Source organism: Oncorhynchus masou, chromosome 12 (assembly GCF_036934945.1).
Source record: "Oncorhynchus masou masou isolate Uvic2021 chromosome 12, UVic_Omas_1.1, whole genome shotgun sequence".
NCBI classification, from domain to species: domain Eukaryota; kingdom Metazoa; phylum Chordata; class Actinopteri; order Salmoniformes; family Salmonidae; genus Oncorhynchus; species Oncorhynchus masou.
The window spans coordinates 76027306-76048520 of NC_088223.1; the positions used below are offsets into that span (position 1 = coordinate 76027306).

The 21215-nt window shown below is 40.2% G+C and overlaps 1 protein-coding gene across 2 annotated transcripts in view; it reads right to left on the reverse strand.

Moving 5' to 3' along the window:
• LOC135550820 (opioid-binding protein/cell adhesion molecule-like) overlaps positions 1-21215 on the reverse strand; it is a 428940-nt gene that overhangs the window by 121138 nt on the left and 286587 nt on the right. Inside the window, exon 2 of one of the 2 annotated variants that reach the window (XM_064981951.1) lies at positions 5248-5338. In XM_064981951.1, coding sequence (XP_064838023.1) covers positions 5248-5338 — 91 coding nt within the window. Of the gene's footprint in view, positions 1-5247; positions 5706-21215 lie in introns of those variants that run through there. The other variant, XM_064981950.1, reaches the window with a different exon arrangement.

The following is a 21215-nucleotide window of genomic DNA, read 5'->3' on the forward strand; positions in this document are numbered from 1 at the left end:
CAAACAGTTGAGAGTATTTGTCTCCTAAGCAGAGTCTTCAGTATCATTGACACTTCAGAGCTGTGTGTATGTGTGTGTGTTTTACAAATGGCTGAGAAAAGCAGAGCACCAGTGTAGGACTATTACATGGAATTGGCACCAGGGAAAGCAAGGTGTCTTATTTGTGATAAAGATGTAAGCATGGGGTCAGCAACGGCTAAATCAAAAAATACCACCAACCTGTGAAATCACCTTAAGAACACCCATCCAAAAGCTCATAATATGTATTAAGTTAAAATAAAGGTGTTCATTGTTCATTCAGTATTGTTGCAATTGACATTATTACAAAACTGTGTGTGTGGGGTAGCCTAGTGGTTAGAGTGTTGGACTAGTAACTGAAAAGTTGCAAGTTCAAATCCCCAAACGGACAAGTTATAAATCTGTCCTTCTGCCCCTGAACAGGCAGTTAACCCACTGTTCCTAGGCTGTCATTGAAAATAAGAAATTGTTTTTAACTGACTTGCCTAGTTAAATAAAGGTAAAATATAAATATATATTAAAAAAATATATATATATTTTTTTAAATTGGCCGATTAAATCAGTATCGGCTTTTTTTTTTGTCTTGAAAAATCATACATCGGTCAACCTCTATTATAAATGGATTACATTTAGATTTTGTGTCACTGGCCTACACACAATACCCCATAGTGTCAAGGTGGAATTATGTTTTTGGAATTTGTTACAGATTAATTAAAAATTAAAAGCTGAAATTTCTTGAGTCAATTAGTATTCAACTTCTTTGTTACAGCAAGCCTAAATAAGTTCAGGAGTGAAAACATGCTTAACAAGTTACATGGTGTGTTTAACATGTAACGTGATTTTTGAATGACTACATCATCTTTGTGCCCCACACATACATTTACAGTAGATACGGAATGTATTCAGACACCTTTACTTTTTCCACATTTTGTTACGTTACAGCCTTATTCTAAAATTAATAAAATGACTGAATCAATTTTAGAATAAGGCTGTAACGTTACAAAATGTGGAATACGTCAAGGGGTCTGAATACTTTTTGAATGCACTGTATCTTTAAGGTCCCTTAGTCGAGCAGTGAATTTTAAAGACATATTTAACCACAAAGACCAGAGAGATTTTCCAATGCCTTACAAAGAAGTGCACATACTGGTATATGGGTTAAAATATATATATATTTTTTAAACAGACATTGAATATCCCTTTGAGTATGTTGTAGTTATTAAATCACACTTTAGATGCTGTATCAATACAACCAGTCACTACAAGGACACAGGTGTACTTCTTAACTCAGTTGCCAGAGAGGAAGGAAACCACTCAAGGATTTCACCATGTGACTTTAAAACAGTCAGAGTTTAATGGCTGTGATAGGAGAAAACTGAAGTTTGATCAACAACATTGTAGATACTCCACAATACTAACCTAAATGACAGAGTGAAAAGGAGGAAGCCTGGACAAAATTTAAAAAAAATCCAAAACATGCATCACGTTAAATGTGGCAAAGAAATCAACTTTATGTCCTAAATACAAAGTGTTATGTTTGGGGCAAAACCAACAACATGAGTAACACACTTCATATTTTCAAGCATGGTGGTGGCTGCATCATGTTATGGGTATGCTTGTCATCGGCAAAGACTAAGGAGTTTTTTGGGGGATAAAAAGAAACCGAATAGAGCTACGCACAGGCAAAATCCTAGAGGAAAACCTGGATATTAAACAGACAAGAACAGCCTGACAATAGTTTCTCACTGAACTGGGAGAACATAGGTATATTTAAGAGGGGCTGATGTCTGGTGAGGTAAGCATTGTGCTAACTCAGTGACAACAACAATAACTGCACTACTCCAGTCAAACTGTAGTCAGATCTACAGTGGCCCATACATACACAACCCATTCAGATTTTCATCTGAAGGGAATAAGAGACAATTGTATCCATTGTTACACCTAAACCAACAAAAATAACTAACATCTCTTCTGTTGTGTCTAATTGAGCAAACATGGTGTCATGAAATGGAAATGTTTTCAAAGAGTATGAAGCAAGAATAATTCAAATTGTGTCGGATCACACCAGGGAATAGTGTGATTGAAGTATATTTCTTCCCACACAAAATATACAACTGGAAGTTAAGAACAGCACAGTCACCCTGTTAGCCTATAGCACTTATTTCAGACCATATTTCTTATTTTACGGACTTTGGTAGTATATGCTCAAACTGAGGGTCCTTTTCAATCAAGACAAGTATGCCTATACATATGTTCCAGGTTTAAGGCACAACAACATTTATCCAGTGCTGTGCCAAAGTGTGTTTTGAATTCATGTGGATGTTGAATTTCTTTCTGTTGTCATTGTTTCATTGATGAAATGCATCTAAAGCTGCATATTCTCAGTGTAAGAAGACCACAGTTATTTTTTCTTAAACCGGAAACATCCGGATAACAGATTTTGCATGCAGCCTGCCCTCAGTATGTGTTGTTATGGCTTACGACTCTCAGAAAGAAAGTTATTTCCTCTCCAGTTGTGTCCAGATGATGACAGGCCCTCTGTCTTGCAGTAAAGGCAACCTGCAAATTAACTTGTCAAAATTTCTAGCATAATTGCACGGTGATCTCTTTATGACTTATCATCTCCTGCTAGTCATATTTAGATCATGGCATCTGATGAGTCAACATCACGTCAGTTATGCAACACGCTGCCCAAGTTAAAAACAATGGCTTCACTGACAGAAGTTTTTGGGATGAAATGTAGCATGTAAATTAGTGAAAGTTTTTGCTTAAGCCATGAAAAACTTAAATCACTTTTGTTCTAACTTCTATTAAATTGATTAAAATCCTGACAGTGAGTCCTAAAAAAAAATATTTAGTCAGCCACCAATTGCGCAAGTTTTCCCACTTAAAAATATGAGAGAGGCCTGTAATTTTCATTATAGCTACACTTCAACTCTGACAGACAAACAAAACAAAAAATCCAGAAAATCACATTGTAGGATTTTTAATGAATTTATTTGCAAATTATGGTGGAAAATAAGTATTTGGTCAATAACAAAAGTTTATCTCAATACTTTGTCATTGCAAACAAAGGGTATATAACAGAGGTCAAACGTTTTCTGTAAGTTTTCACAAGGTTTTCACACACTGTTGCTGGTTTTTGGCCCATTCCTCCATGCAGATCTCCTCTAGAGCAGTGATGTTTTGGGGCTGTTGCTGGGCAACATGGACTTTCAACTCCCTCCAAAGATTTTCTATGGGGTTGAGATCTGGAGACTGGCTAGGCCACTCCAGGGCCTTGAAATGCTTTTTACGAAGCCACTTCTTCGTTGCCCGGGCGGTGTGTTTGGGATCATTGTCATGCTGAAAGACCCAGCCACGTTTCATCTTCAATGGAAGGAGGTTTTCACTCAAAATCTCACGATACATGGCCCCATTCATTCTTTCCTTTACATAAATCTGATTAGAATCCTGTTGCCCAGAGAAGTGCTAAAAATAATCTATTTATAAAAGCACTGTCATGACGTGTCATACTATATCAGACAAGTTTATCAATGTATCTGTGTGCATTTTGCAATCAAGCCTCTACTTGTTTGAGTTTCATGTGATAATTGGATTAAATAATAAATATCACCTGTGCACATATTCAGCCCCCACATGTGATTGAAAAATATAATTTTATATATAATAGTATGCCCCATGTAAATTAAATTTGAATTCAATTAGTATGATCAACAATGAGGTTTTGTCAGCAAATTGTTGGGCAGGTTGACCTGGGGTCAGTAAATGCAGGTCCTAAACAGCTAAGCAAACTGCAAATTATATATATATATTTTTTTAATGCAAGCGACATCAAAAGAAAAATGGTGGACTATGTGTTATTTATGTCTGTAATAGAGTTCCAAAGTAAGAGTCAAAAATCAAATGGTCAAACAGGGAAATGGTTCCAAACATTTTAGAAACCATTATTTTTTTCCCATAAGGTATTTTTAGAAACACTTAACATAAGGGCTGTGTTTCGTGTAGGCCTATCCTGGCGTGATGTTTTGATAACCATGTAAATATCTCTAGGACAAGGTGACTTTTATCAATATATTTGCCTGTATTTACACCCCACCCCCCCCTACACACACAGAAATAATAATTTTTAAAAAATGAATATGCCATCATAAAGAACTACAAATGCCATGATGAGACTGCCGAATGTCCCCTTTTATGCTAATTATCATTTTCAAATCTGAGAGTAAGTAGAGACAAATATATTGATAAAAGTCACCTGATTATCAAAACGTCACACCAGGATAAGCCTACACGAAGCACAGCCCTAATTTTATGTGTTTCTAAAATCAACCTATGGGAAAAATGAATGGTGGAAAATCGATTGGATCCATTTCCCTGTTTGACCACTAGGTTTCAGTGGTATTATGACACCTGTACTATGGCGCTCTATGACCAAAGCAGCCTACACTTTGAGCACAGGTAGGTTTAGCTTTTTTTTATTTATTATTATATAACTAACAAGTGTCTAGTCTCATCCATTTACAGTATGCATGTGCAATATCACTTAATATGTTAATGTGCAAAACATAACTGCACTCCCCGTTTCTCTATTCCCCAGTGTCTATTATAGTCCAGTTCTTATCCCATCCCACCGGGCACAGACATCAGTTCAGTGCTTAGTTTTGATTTAGATTATGTTGAATTGTCAACTAACGTGAATTAAACCCTGCAATTTGATTTAGGTTAAAAGTTGGGTGAAAAAGACGAAATTCCCTTACAGTGATTACCTTTTGCAAATCCGTTTTTCAAGTTGATTCAACGTCATCACCTGGAATTGTTTGGTTGAAATTACGTGGAAACAACTTGATTCAACCATTTTTTCCCCCAATAGGATGTTGTTTACATCTCTGTGATGCTCCGTAGCTTGTGGACCATATCAATATTCTTCCACCACCATAAGCACCTTAGTTCAACACGTTACACAACAATCATTTGGAGTTAATTTTAACTGCTGGGACTATTGCTTCATAGTCTGGCATAGGCTAATCCTCTGGAATCCCCCTCAATGACAAAATGCACATGACGCGGAAATGACCATACAGTATGAATCGTATAATTTAACCTGACAAACACTTTTCTTGTAATTTCAAATGTCAAAGCAACGTTGGAATCATATAAACGTAATGACTTTTTTAAAAACCATTCGCAACCAGTGACAGTGTATGAATAATTAGAAAGGGTTTTTACCTGAGAAAGACGGTCTCGCCTTGCCTGACGGTAATATTGTCCATTACTTTATTATCGGTTTGGGAATCCCCTTGACTGTGGACAGGCAAACCTGGGGGGACAAGAAACAGTACCCTGAATGACAGAACCACCAGGCACTTCCAAGACACGACAAAGTATCCACAAACACCCATCTTCGGTTTATAAATCCCACTGCTTGTCGAGACACACAACGCGTCCGTTGATTTAAAAGGCAAATGCGTATTTTGTCCGGTGGAGCGAGCGCGGGTTAGTTAATAGCCTACAGTTCATCTGGTAATCCAAATCTTCTTTCCAGGTGCAGCATAGCATATGCAGGAGTATCGCTATCCCTGCTGCGCACTCAAAAAAATATGTGCAGGCTGTTCTATTCTGTAGCTCGCAGAATGGAAATGTGTGCGCTTCCTTTCCGAATGGTCCAGCTGCTTATTGATGATGACAGTACACGCATTCACAGAAAACTAACGGTCGCAGTTGTGGATAGCACGCAGAACAAACACATCAGGTATTTCGTTTGCGATTAAGTGATAAAACTTTAACAACCGGTGCCAAATGCGCAAAACAAGACAGATGCGTATTTTCTTGGGATTGGATCTAGGCTACACGAGTTTTAGTGATTATTCTATCTACATCCTACAGCGTCCCCTCATCGTCGCTATACGTGCTCGACATTTACATTTACATTTAAGTCATTTAGCAGACGCTCTTATCCAGAGCGACTCTAGGTCAGGGATCATCAACTAGATTCAGCAGCGGGACGATATTTTCAGGGGATCATAACATAATTACAAATAATTTCTTGCCTGCAAATTGACCGCAAGAAGCCCAAACATTTATAAGATTTGACTAAAACATAATTTCAAACATTGCTTACATTTTGTATACGATCACATATACCGTATCACTCTAATATGCCTGGGAATACTTTGAAACATATCTCCAAAATGTAAAATCACTTGGAGCTGATGTTTTTATAGTATTTTATGTCCAACAATAAAACATTTAAAATAAAACTTACATTTTTCTTTTGCTCAGAAAACCGAATAAAATCACCAGTGGGCCAAGTGTTTGGATGCAGATGCTATAGACTGCCTACAGATTGCGTGATATATTGTTCAGACCTTTAACAGGTGAAATTGGTGGGTATGACTCAAGTGTTTTGGTGGTGTGGATAAAGACATGCGGACTAAATATACCGCCCTTGACTCATAGCATCCATGTTCACACTCCAGGCTATTAAATGTGTAAATCATCTACTTGCAGTGCATTTATATAGCCTATGCAAGCCACAGTGCTGGCCCTAGCCCTTTGGGGGCCCTAAACCAGATTTGGTTGGGGGGTCTCTGCAAAACAAACAGAGAGAGTTGCGCTCATGCTATCTTACACATTTTGCCATTGCACAAGTTAATGCAATTTTAACTAGTGCAATTTTGTACAAAAAACATCATGCAATCCTACTAATTTTGCCATGGGGCAGAGATTATTTTTCTTCAGTTTTACAGCTAATTTCCTGCAATTTTACCTATTTTGCCATGGGGTGGAGAGAACATTTTCCTGTTTTAAAACTAATTTCCTGCAATTATACACATTTTGCTATGACTTACGGCATGGCCCAGTGCAGTGAAAAAAGTGGTTTCCCTGTGTTTTATATTTATTTCCACACCGAGGTTGGTATTCCTAAAGATCATGTGTGCAGCCAAAGTTTAAATTAGCGTGAAGGGCATGTCTTTAAGCTGTCACTTAAAAAGGCTCAGAGTCAAAGTGTATAAAATCATAACTCAAAATTGGCAATTCAACTGCAGTTATCTTAGTGAAAGACTCTCCCATACACTTTAAAGTCTACGCAGAGCAGTGCACCATAGCCAATCAGAGGTACAGTAGGACTATATGCAAACAAGCCACTTGCCATAAGGTCCTGCCATCATTCACTTTCAACTGGGCTGTGTGTTTACAAGCAGTCGCAACAGCGCGACTTTATATCATTAGAAAGCATTTGACAAAGGACACAAAATTCACTTGAATGGATTACAGCAAATATGTAGAGTAGCTAAATACCACAGAAGTTCTCTTACATTATAGAATATAGACTCTTCCCTATATGCACATCAACAACAACAAGATCAACAACTAATGCAAACCAGAGCAAGATGAACTAAAAGCTAACAAAGGAAAATTAGATAAACCCTCTCAAACTTTTTCAACTAGTTGGCTGTCAAAATTGCACTGATAAACGATAGGGATTGGCCTGCTCTCCTTCTGCAGCTGCCTGCCAATGCATGTGTTGTCCCAACCAAGCACCCAAGCTAACTGGCTAAAGTTGTCTAGCTTGGTAGCTAGCTACTTCCAGACACAAATGAGAGAACACCTCGCTGAGCATTTTACTCACCCTAGCAGATTTGGACAGGATGTTTACATGTTATATAGAGGGTTCATGACTAACAATGACGTTTTTTGCCTACGTTTACTGACATCAGTCATATTCAGCGAGTTTTGCACGTTCATAAATGTATCAGTTATTCTGTGCTATGTCACACTCAGACAAGAGTGCTCTGAAATCTGAGTAAATAGCTGGCCAGAGTGAATTTGCAAACACAAGAGAAATGCTAACTGGATAACATTCATTCAGCATAGCTAGCTAGCAAAGCGATTCACATTTCTTGCTAGCTAACGAAATGACACCTGCATCTCTAGCTGTGTGTAGCGACCAAAAAACGATATGATGGGACAATTCACTCACTCACCCAATCCTCCAATGATATGACATCCTCCTTGCAGCTAGCTATCTATCTAGCTAAATCAAATCAAATCAAATCAAATTGTATTTGTCACATACACATGGTTAGCAGATGTTAATGCGAGTGTAGCGAAATGCTTGTGCTTCTGGTTCCGACAATGCAGTAATAACCAACAAGTAATCTAACAATTCCAAAACTAGTGTCTTATACACACAAGTGTAAGGGGATAAAGATTATGTACATAAAGATATATGAATGAGTGATGGTACAGAGCAGCATAGGCAAGATACAGTAGATGGTATCGAGTACAGTATATACATATGAGATGAGTATGTAAACAAAGTGGCATAGTTAAAGTGTCTAGTGATACATGTATTACATAAAGATGCAGTAGATTATATAGAGTACAGTATATACGTATACATATGAGATGAATAAGGCTATGTAAACATTATATTAGGTAGCATTGTTTAAAGTGGCTAGTGATATATTTTACATAATTTCCCATCAATTCCCATTATTAAAGTGGCTGGAGTTGAGTCAGTGTGTTGGCAGCAGCCACTCAATGTTAGTGGTGGCTGTTTAACAGCCTGATGGCCTTGAGATAGAAGCTGTTTTTCAGTCTCTCAGTCCCAGCTTTGATGCACCTGTGCTGACCTCGCCTTCTGGATGATAGCGGGTTGAACAGGCAGTGGCTCGGGTGGTTGTTGTCCTTGATGGCCTTCCTGTAACATCGGGTGGTGTAGGTGTCCTGGAGGGCAGGTAGTTTGCCCCCGGTGATGCGTTGTGCAGACCTCACTACCCTCTGGACAGCCTTACGGTTGTGGGCGGAGCAGTTGCCGTACCAGGCGGTGATACAGCCCGCCAGGATGCTCTCGATTGTGCATCTGTAGAAGTTTGTGAGTGCTTTTGGTGACAAGCCAAATTTCTTCAGCCTCCTGAGGTTGAAGAGGCACTGCTGCGCCTTCTTCACGATGCTGTCTGTGTGGGTGGACCAATTCAGTTTGTCTGTGATGTGTATGCCAAGGAACTTAAAACTTACAACCCTCTCCACTACTGTTCCATCGTTGTGGATAGGGGGGTGTTCCCTCTGCTGTTTCCTGAAGTCCACAATCATCTTCTTAGTTTTGTTGACGTTGAGTGTGAGGTTTTTTTCCTGACACCACACTCCGAGGGCCCTCACCTCCTCCCTGTAGGCCGTCTCGTCGTTGTTGGTAATCAAGCCTACCACTGTTGTGTCGTCCACAAACTTGATGATTGAGTTGGAGGTGTGCGTGGCCATGCAGTCGTGGGTGAACAGGGAGTACAGGAGAGGGCTCAGAACGCACCCTTGTGGAGCCCCAGTGTTGAGGATCAGCGGGGTGGAGATGTTGTTGCCTACCCTCACCACCTGGGGGCGGCCCGTCAGGAAGTCCAGTACCCAGTTGCACAGGGCGGGGTCGAGACCCAGGGTCTCGAGCTTGATGACGAGCTTGGAGGGTACTATGGTGTTAAATGCCGAGCTGTAGTCGATGAACAGCATTCTCACATAGGTATTCCTCTTGTCCAGATGGGTTAGGGCAGTGTGCAGTGTGGTTGAGATTGCATCGTCTGTGGACCTATTTGGGCGGTAAGCAAATTGGAGTGGGTCTAGGGTGTCAGGTAGGGTGGAGGTGATATGGTCCTTGACTAGTCTTTCAAAGCACTTCATGATGACGGAAGTAAGTGCTACGGGGTGGTAGTCGTTTAGCTCAGTTACCTTAGCTTTCTTGGGAACAGAAACAATGGTGGCCCTCTTGAAGCATGTTAGGCTCTGTGTTTTTAGCTTGTTACATGAATATATACACACACTAGCCTATTAGCCAAATTATGACGGACTTGTGATCATTGCCTTTGCTAGTTTGATTGTGTTGACATTCCCAGCCTTAGTTACACTTGTCAGTTTTTGTCCAAAATATTCAGTCATTGAAAATGAAACAGCTTGGGGACTTTTACAGCTCTCATTTGTGGAATGACCAGACCAAGGCGCAGCGTGGTAGGCGTACAGGTAGGCGTACATTGTCTTTTTATTTGATGACACCAAAAGTAAAATAACAACATCAAAAAAAGCACACAGTTCTGTAAGGCAAAGAAACTATACAGAAAACAAGATCCCACAAAACCCAAACAGAAAATGACAACTTATATATGATTCCCAATCAGAGACAACAATAGACAGCTGCCTCTGATTGGGAACCACACTCGGCCAAAACAAAGAAATAGAAATCATAGAATGCCCACCCAAATCACACCCTGACCTAACCAAATAGAGAAATAAAAAGGCTCTCTAAGGTCAGGGCGTGACAGGAATTTGAACCAGCAACCTTTCAGTTACTCCAATGCTCTTAACCACTAGGCTACCTGCCACCCATTAATCATGGAACGTTGAGTCAAATATAACCTATTTTTATTATTATTGTCGTCTGTTTGTTCCATATCTTCAAAGTAGTTAAAATGCTGTCAGTTCCAGTTCCAAGTAAACGCATTGCAACTTTCTTACAGTATTTCTTGCAGATATCAGTCCTACCTGCAAGTAAGTCAAAACATTTATTTTCTGCCATTTCATAAAAGCTGTGTGAGCTTATATGTTTATAACCCAAATTGTTCACTGAAGTAGAAATTATCCTTTGTGATACAGGCAGACATAATTGCCACATACAGTACCGTATCTGTCATCGGAGCCATTGAAACTCAGTGAACAATGAATTGCATAGTGCTTAATATAACCTAATTTAGGTCCTCCACAAAAGGCATGCATATGCACAATCTGTCACAGTTCATGTCAAGTAATTTATGTTGCGGCTAAGTGCTGCTCTGCTGTAATTCTGTCTGGACCCAGTCATAAAAGGGGAAGTTCCTCCATGGCCATTAGCCAGGCTGATGATGCTTGCTAATTACACCCACTGTCCCTGCGCTTTAATCACAAACAAGAGAGCAGCAGGTTACAAAGAGCAATATCAAAATACTCTCAGCCTTAATGGCAGACACCAGATCACAGCAGTGTGTGTGGATCTTACATTTAAAGGGCTTACCATTTTAAATAGCACTTTGATTGAACTTCTGTTGTCCATTTTGAGCATACGTACACGTACACTTAAGAGAGCACTATGGCACGATATGTTAAAATTTAATAGATCAGAGAATATACAGCACATTCGGAAAGTACTCACACCCCTTGAATTTTTCTACATTTTGTTACATTACAGCCTTATTCTGAAATTGATTACATTGTTTTTCCCCCTTCATCAATCTACACACAATACTCCATAATGCCAAAGCAAAAACAGCTTGTTAGAATTTTTTGCAAAATGTAAATTTCACATTTACACAAGTATTCAGACCCTTTACACAGTTCTTTGTTGAAGCACCTTTGGCAGTGATTACAGCCTCGAGTCTTCTTGGGTATGATGCTACAAGCTTGGCACACCTGTATTTAAAGAGTTTCTCCCATTGTTCTCTGCAGATCCTCTCAAGCTCTGTCATGTTGGATGGGGAGCGTCGCTGCACAGCTATTTTCAAGTCTCTCCAGAGATGTTCAAGTCCGGGCTCTGGCTGGCCCACTCAATGACTTTCAGAGACTTGTCCCGAAGCCACTCCTGAATTATCTTGGCTGTGTGCTTAGGGCCGTCAAGTTGGAAGGTGAACCTTTGCTCCAGTCTGAGGTGCTGAGTGCTCTGGAGCAGGTTTTCATCAAGGATCACTCTGTACTTTGCTCCATTCATCTTTCCCTCTATCCGGACTAGTCTCCCAGTCCCAGCCGTTAATAAACATCCCCAGAGCATGATGCTGCCACCACCATGCTTCACCGTAAGGACGGTGCCAGGATTCCTCCAGACGTGACGCTTGAAATTCAGGCCAAAGAGTTCAATCTTGGTTTCATCAGACCAGAGAATCTTGTTTCTCATGGTCAGAGTCCTTCAGCTGCCCTTTGGCAAACTCGAAGCGGGCTGTCATGTGCCTGTGAGTGGCTTCCGTCTGGCCACTTTAAAGGCCTAATTGGTGGAGTGCTGCAGAGATGGTTGTCCTTCTGGAAGGTTCTCCCATCTCCACAGAGAAACTCTGGAGCTCTGTCAACGTGACCATCAGGTTCTTGGTCATCTCCCTGACCAAGACCCTTCTCCCCAAATTGCTCAGTTTGTTCTGAGCGGCCAGCTCTAGGAGGAGTCTTGTTGGTTCCAAACTTCTCCCATTAAAGAATGATGGAGGCCACTGTGTTCTTGGGAACCTACAATGCTGCAGACATTTTTTGGTACCCTTCCCCAGATCTGTGCTTTGACACAATCCTGTCTCGAACCTCTATGGACAATTCCTTCCACCTCATGGCTTGGTTTTTGCTCTGACATGCACTGTCAACTGTGGGACCTTATATAGACAGGTGTGTGAATCATATCCAATCAATTGCATTTTACCACAGGTGGACTCCAATCAAGTTGTCGAAACATCTCGGGGATGAGCAATGGAAACAGGATTCACCTGAGCCCAATTTCGAGTCTCATAGCAAAGGGTCTGAATACTTGTAAATAAGGTATCTGTTTTTTTTTATATTAGTAAAAATGTCTAAAAAACAGTTTTCGATTTGTCATTATGGGGTATTGTGTGTAGATTGATGAGGATTATTTTTTATTTAATCCATTTAAGAATAAGGCTGTAATGTAATAAAATGTGGAAAAAGTCAAGGGGTTTGAATACTTTCCGAATGAACTGTAGCTTTTCTTAATCTAACTATTTTCAGTGTTGCCTGACTATATCGTTTGTCTCAAGAAGACAAAAAGATAGAGCGTTACAGAGGGTGATCTTAAATTAGGAATGATATCTATATTTTATATTGGTTGAGTTACAGTATAAAAAGGCTAAATGCACCGCTAATATCGCATCACTAAACAAGAGACGAGGTGATTCAAGTATATTTCAAACTTCGCTGAATGGCAGATTTAACAATATACACTGCTAAATGGCCTCCCCATTTCAGAGATGCTTGTGCTGTTGCAAATGAGCAGTAACAGCAGATGTTTGCTCTCACTTTGAGCTACAGACTTCTAGGTTATACCATTGGATTCAGCTATTTCTTCTGCATCCATTGGTACCCGTCTGTGTGATTAACAGGGACTGAGCTAGAGCAGCGTTTGTGAGACAAGGATGGATCCCGAAGGGGCTCGCTCGGGGTCTGGGATTTTTACAAAAAAATGATGTTGGTTGAATGTTGAGCTACAAACTATTAAAAGCTGAGACTCTCACAAACATGCACACACAAAATCTATAATACTGTAATAAGCTCACATAGATGTTGTCACAAACTCCAAACGCCACACAGTTTTCACTGACTAGTTGGATATTCATTTCTCAGTGAGCAAACAATCTGTACTTACAGCTTTCATATACATTCATTTTTTGCTTTGGCTGACATTGTTTTTTATTCACATTTGCCAATTTATTATTTAATTTTGACTATTTATGTCAGATTGTTTTGTTTTCTATTTGTAGCCCTGGTTGTCCTAAAAAGAAAATAGTAAAACACTTCACTGTGAAACTAAATAGAAGAGCTGGACATGCAGATACATTTTCGTCAGATGAATGAAAAGCCCATTTTTGCTGGGGTCTCGGGTGACATATAAGGTTAACAACACTGACACTGTAGGAATTAGCACTTTTTCACTCCATACATAAAAAATACTGGGACAGATGTAGCAATTCTCACATCAATAATGCTGACTTATATAACAAGTGATGTTAAAGACAATTATAGAATGTTATAGAAGTTATAGACTAAGGCCCTAATAATGAATTCAATCAATTGAAGATCAAGGGAAACCACAATGTGGGTTTTGTACAATGGATAATCTTCACAGCTAGCACACTTGGTTCCTTGGAAGTTGTAGGCTACATATATTTTTGGTTTGCAATGATTCTGGAAATGAAGCCATATATTTCCTGACTGGTAAAACGGAACGTCTTTTAAATGTTCTGAGACTGTAAGTGAAAATGTTGTCTGTTCTGGGAACCTACACTATAGCTTGCAGGGATGTTCTGAGAATGTTTTACTATGGTTCCCTGAAAGTTTTCGTGGGAGGTTTTATTATTTTATGAGAACGGAAATGATTTGTTATGACATTCTGAGAACATGTTTCAATAGGACTTTTGATAACACTGTTAGCTTAGGTTAACTCTTTTGAACTCCAAGCACAGATAGGACACATGGAAATTAATGTGCTTAGACATTATTCATGCAAACACATTTTTTAAATTTATTGTGGCACAGCATCAGTGAGATTCAAACCTATGATCTTTTGTTCTCTATCCATGGAATTAGTCAACTGCACCACCAGAATGGAGCTGGCATGCCATGTTTCTTAACTCATACAAAGCTGTTCATTTTAGTCTATTCAACCAGACCCCGTTTCAAAAGAAAACAAGCACTCTTACAAAGATAGAGGATAGAGAGCGTATTGTTGATACTGAGAACGGAATGTATATGTTTTTAAATAACATTCTTAGAATGTTCTTGAAACATTACTAATGTTTTATTGTGGTTTTTATGGAAAGTGTTCTTAATGTTCTGAGAACAGGACTTTAAATAGGACCATGAGGAAACTTGCAGAAAACGTTATGCTGAAGTACTGAAAATCCCACCTAAGAAACATACTGTATGGTTCTCAGAATGTTATGCACTAGCTGGCTATCCTACACCATTCCCAGAACATTGTGGGAAGGTTGTATGCAAAATAACCACAGGACAACCATGCTCTCACCAAGCTCTAAGAAACACATGGTTCTTAGAACGTCATTTGCTAGCTGGGTTCACACTACAAGATATTCCCCCCAGTGTGCTTATTAATTGTGACAATGTGCTGACAATTAGGTGGTCATCCATCTTTTTCGGATCAACAAGACTAACCCCACTGAACTTTACATTTCACCTTTTTTTCTACTTCACTGTAATTGACAGAAAGGGAACAACACTAATTTTACCTGAATAGACTAATATACTGTACAATACTTTACTGGAGTTGCCCTAGATAGGAGCCATCATTGATTGCATCTTTCATGCTTTGTCGAATATGGATGGCAGATGTGCACGAAATCGAGCATGATCAGGAGTTAAACGAGCACCTCAGCAGTTCTGCTCTCTGACACCCTCCTGATGGGCAACAGATGCCTCCATCTTTAAGATTGTGTTTGTCCACTAGGAAACTTGGGTAATCAGGTCTTGGTCATGATTACAAAACAACTTGGAAATATCAGAATACATGTTCAAGAGAACAGGGTGAAGACAGTAATTGAGACGGGTAATTTACAGATTGTTGTGCACCCTTCCTCCCCTACCCGGAGAGCTTTTAGAACCTAAGTAATCCAGATAGGATCCTATGCCTTATAATAGCCACACAGTTTAATGTGGAACCATCCACGATACATTGATCGCTAATATTTATCCTTGAGTGAAGAAGTCTGCTCACTATCTAATTGGATCCCATGAGAACGTTGTAAAAAGACAATAAAGCAAATGTGAGTTTTCCCAGGGTGTGGAATAGCTGGAAATGCATTTGGCGCAGCCAGGAGGTGCACGACCGCGATATGCTCGTCTGGGGGTTTGAGCTCCTGAAGAAAAACAATAATTAAGAGTAAACAAACAAGACGTGAAAAACGTCAGAAGAGTCGTCGGTCGCCAAGAGGAGTCTGTTGCAGAAGACGGTGGTTATTACATAGGAGAGGGATTCCAAGTGGCTCGGGAATCGGAATGTGATGGTGTACCTCCTCCCCACAGGGATGAGTGATCACCCAGATCTCAATCATAGGAGGGGATCAAGCAATCGACAAGAGAGAAGGCCCTTTAGCTCAGGGGGGCCGGTGGACATCTTCGAAGTGGAAGTGACCATTACTTTCTAATAAAAAGATTGATGCCGATGGACCCCACTTTATCACCCCTTGGTAATGGCTCCCTGAATCCGGTAGGCAGGTTAAGTGCACTTTGCAGTGACACATATTCAGCCACAGTGTGGGGGCAGTGGAGGTATTGGGCAGTCTAAGCACAAACTCCTTTCGAGAGATGAACATGCATTCTCCCCGACCACAGGTTAGGCGGGAGTTAAAGTGCCTTCTTATTTTTAATCTGTCTTTAATCTGGCGAAAGAGTTGTGTGGGAAAAGAGAATAGCTGCACTCTGTATATCATGCTATAGGGAGCATACAGTATCTCTGGAAACACTAAACACTGCATGGCTGTATGTCCCTGGCAAGGGAAGTCAACAGTGTATCATCATATCATCACCACAAAAAAAAGGAAAAGAAGAAAGATATAGCCTGGAACTGTTTTGAATCTATTCACACTTGGGCCTAGGCCAAATCTCGTTGCCAATACACTGATAAGAAAATGGTCTTTATCGTTGCATCTTTAATCGAGTCTAAGAGGCAATAGGAGATTTATACTGGGGGCTAAGGGGAGGTTTAATGAGAATTGTGAGGTGAGTTGTGATGAGCGTGTGTGTTGATGGGGGTGTTGTGTGGGTTTATTTACCACAGCACTTGAGCGCTAGCTAAACCCAGTGACACAACAGCTGTTTTAAAAGCCCTGCTGCTCCGCTTCTAAGGTTTGTTTCCCTTGACGATCGCACTTTAATAAACATGTTTTGCTGTTCTAAGGGCTTTTGCAATACATTTCTATTTTAGTCATTTAGCGGAAGCTCTAATCAAGAGAGACTTACAGGAGCAATTAGAGTTAAGTGCCTTGCTCCAGGGCACATAGAAAGATTCTTCACCTAGTTTCCTTTGGGACCCCAACCATCGACCTTTCGGGTACTGGCACAACGCTCTTAACCGCCAGGCTACCCGCCGCCCTAAAGTCTTTCCTCGATTCCTCACATCCCACTGAATCCTCTCTCCTCGATTCCCAAAACTCATTGTAGGAGAAGATCTGAGGTGATCTTCTCCTCCAAAGCGGCCTGATACTGTGCATAGAGAGGATGCGAGGAATCAAGGAAAACTTGAGATTCACCCCAGTAGATTGCCAATCTACCGATGGAGAATGGAAACAGTAAAAGAGTCACCATCTCAAGTCAATACAAGCAACATTTCAGTCATGCTTTTCACCTACTCACACTAACCCCAACATTTTAGAAACATACAATGTCACAATGAGGACATCCAGTGTTCAAGGAATAAGAACACTGATGAGTGTTTAAGAACACTGATGAGTGTTTAAGAACACGGATCTTTTGCTACAGAGACCAACCAGATTTTTTTTTTTTATACAGACTGTAATTACCAAATTAAGGAGCGTGTGAATTTTTTCAACTTTTTGTTAAAAATCGCGCAATATTTCAACGTCCTGCTAGTCATGCCAGGAATATAGTATATGCATATGATTAGTATGTGTGGATAGAAAACACTCTGAAGTTTATAAAACTGGTTAAATCATGTCTGTGACTATACCAGAACGTGTGTAGGAGGCAAAATCCCAAGGAAAACTGTTCACATAAAACTCAAAAAAATATCCATCCGCCAGTCTCTGAATTGTCTATGGCAAGGGAAAATAGATAGCGTCCGGTTTACAGTTCCTACAGCTTCCGCACAATGTCGCCAGTGTTGGGAATTGTGTTGAAGTTAATCCTTGGTCAAATGAGAAATAGGCACTTCCTGTCGTCGAGTATACCGGAGGAAGTTATGAAAGGGAGAAAATGGACGATGATTTCAAGACTTGCTGCTATTGAATACAGATCGCCCTGTGATCAATTTGATCGATTATTAACGTTTACTAATACCTAAAGTTGGATTACAAAAGTAGTTTGAAGTGTTTTGTCAAAGTTTTTAGGCAACCTTTTTTAATAAAAAATGACGTTGCGTTTTGTTTTTTCCTGGATCTGACGGTGTTCATAAATGGACATTTTGGGTATACATGGACCGATTTAATCGAAAAAAAGACCCAATTGTGATGTTTATGGGACATATAGGAGTGCCAACAAAGAAGCTCGTCAAAGGTAATGAATGTTTTATATTTTATTTCTGCGTTTTGTGTAGTACCGGCTACACTAATTATTTTGTTTACGTCCCCTTTGGGTATTTCGGGGGTTGCATGTTATCAGATAATAGCTTCTCATGCTTTCGCCGAAAAGCATTTAAAAAATCTGACATGTTGGCTAGATTCACAACGAGTGTAGCTTTAATTGAGTACCCTGCATGTGTGTTTTAATGAAAGCTTGAGTTGTATCGAGTACTATTAGTTGGCGCTCTGAAATTTCTGCTGATTTTGATCCCTGTACAGGGACCGCAGCCATAGGAAGTTAATTAAAATCAACAATCGTACATGGTCACATCATGAGGGCCAAATCCCAACTAGAGATGCATGAGCATTGGGATTTGTTCCCCAAAGTAAAAATGAGCATATACTGTATTTACATCCTCCTCCAGCAGGGCAGTGCTTTTATTTGATGTGTATCGTCAACATTGTTTTACATAAATGTGCAATGGCTCAACTAAACCAGACAGTAACAAGGTCCACATGCATTTCATGAAGGAAGAGAAATGGCATTCAAGAGGCCCTGGACACTTTGTTGTCACCTGGTGCAATTTAAAGAGCTCAAACAGGGCTTTGGACTTTGGTCATGCCCTAGTTTTCATCAACCCCAATGTACTGCAGTATGTATGAGGAACAACACAGAAGCAACTACCCTGGCACTCTCGCCAAATACGTCAGGCAACACAGAAGAGATTTTCAAGATATCCTTGGCCCTCGTGCATTGGATGTCGTATGACAGTGTGTAGATTTCATAAAGAGTCGCTTTGATGGTTAAACACCACATCTCTCCCTTCTGGAGGACCAAGAGCTGACTCCACCACTGCCCCATCCTCCTCTAGCACCAGGATGAGGAACTGGCATGTCAACAGGAAGGCACTTGCTGTCTATTCTAGAAGGTCATCCAGGGAGGTGACCATGAACCCTTTCCTCTGCCTTTGACTGGGTGCAGAGCCTGAAGGGACAGGGCTCGGGTGGGGGAAGGATCCGGCATGAGATTGTTCACACTGACCTCACCAAGTCTGGGAGAAGGGTTTTCACAGATCCACACATTTAAAATCAAGTGCAGTCCGTGTTTTGCGAGAATATCTAAATTCAAGTAGGTTCTTGCAAACCTGTAGCTTACAGTACCTACTGGTGGTCACTGGCCCAGTAGATCATTGTATAGGTGCCCGCTTGAGACGGGACTGTGCGCGTGGCTATTCGTTATGGGGTTTTATTCTTGTGAGATTTCCCTCTGTCGGGAGAAAACTTCTCTCTGTCACTAATGATGTACCATGACGTACCATCATGAACCCATAATGATGTATAAAGGGTAGCTTTAGCCGCTTTCACACCTAGTTCATTTCACTCTGACTAGCAAAGACAGACAGTTAGGTAACATTTTGTTAAAACCAAATTGTGTTACATAAAATACAATTTCTAATAGTGCTGCACTGTTTTGATCCTGGGGACCCCAAGGGGTTCATGTTTTGGTTTTTGCCCTAGTGCTGCACAGGTGATTCAAACTCTTCATCATGGTTTGATTATTTGAATCAGTTGTGTAGTGCTAGGGGGGAAAACAACGTGCACGCCTTACATAATCAGCTCCAATGAATATGGAGAACAGTCATAAGGCATTTTGAAGAAGAAACATTTCTGACATCGCTCACCAATGACGTTGTAATTAATAAGCTAAGCATATTGCGTTGGAGTTTATAAAATAGAAAAGTATCTGTGTAGCATAGGGCCATCTGGTTCACTGTGTTATCTTATTCAATTCCCGACCTTGATTAGTCAATCATCTTTAATGTGCTTTCATTAAATGCTATTGGTCCCTGGCTGTTTCATTCTTTATCTGGAATAATAACACAGTGGGTTTATAAAAATACTCCCAATGAGCTCTATCGGTAGTGTTACAGGCTTTTTTTCCCTCTCCATTTCAAGGTTGGTTTTGGATACATATGTCCTGTTTATGTGTTGCGCACACTGATTGGAGTCACCTTGTTAGTCAGGATGTGTTTCACCAGTGCTGGCCCAGCTGGTATTTAAGACCTGCTGGCCCAGTGCATCAGTTGAAGAGAAGAGATGTTGGGAGACCTACAACTCATGTTAGCTGAGGTGTGTGGTACAGCGTGTCCACTGTAGGTAACAAAACAGCCTGACTCTGGTGGTTTCCCCTGTTTAGTTTGGGCCATATTCTTTCGAACTCCCTATTCTAAGTTTGTGTTGGTTTTTCCTTTAGTTTGTATTTTCTGAAGAAAATCCAGTGGGTATCCATGGTGGGTGTCATTGAGAACTATTTTCTAGTTGCTTTGCCAACTTTCAGAACCTGTTTTGAAACACTTTCTGTTCTGGTTTGGTTGTCAATGATTCCTTTAGTTCCCTTTTCTTTTGAGTGAATGTTATGTTTGTCGTTAGGGAACGTGACCGTGGTCTGAAGGAAAAAAGAAGCCAATCCAGTAGTGGACTGACATGAACTAAAAGGCCTGTACACCTTTTCTGAAAGACAGGGATGTAAGTATGGACCGCTTTACTGGTCAGTTGATAAGACCCCAATATCTAAGATGTGGTAGTTACTTAAGCCTACCCCCACAGTTAGAAAACCATAGGCCTTCAAGCTCTAAACCAATGTGTCAACTTTTTCCCCTCGCTCACCAATTCTGCAAAAACATTTTTTTAATTTTTTTATTTTTTAAACCAAAATCTGAGACCCTGACTTGACACTGAATTACCATGTAGACATTTTGTGGGAAAAGTAACACCCCCACTTCAATTCTCCACCTAATCACCATGGAGACCTCTCCACCATAGAGGCAAGTGTTTATGCTGTAATGAGCCTGCTATTGAATTCATAGCATCTTCTTAAATAGATGTGTTATGTTAGCTATGCTTCCAGTACAAATTAAAAACCAAACACATTGCTGCTTTTGAGTCCTCTCTCTGACTAGTAATTATGGTGCTTCATTTGTACTCTCCTTGCTGAAGGGATTCTGACTCTAGGCTGTTGGTGCTTCTCTGATGTGAAAGGAAGTACAAAAACATTAAAACCAAGGGATTGTGGGAAAAGTCTTGTTACGAAATTTCCGTGTGGAGAGGGACACAATGAGTCTATACTGCTGGATCGCCATTGTACACCACTGTATATTCTAGCACACAGTATCAATTGTTTCTTTTTTCTTTCAAAACACTCAAGGTTTTACAAGGAATGTAACA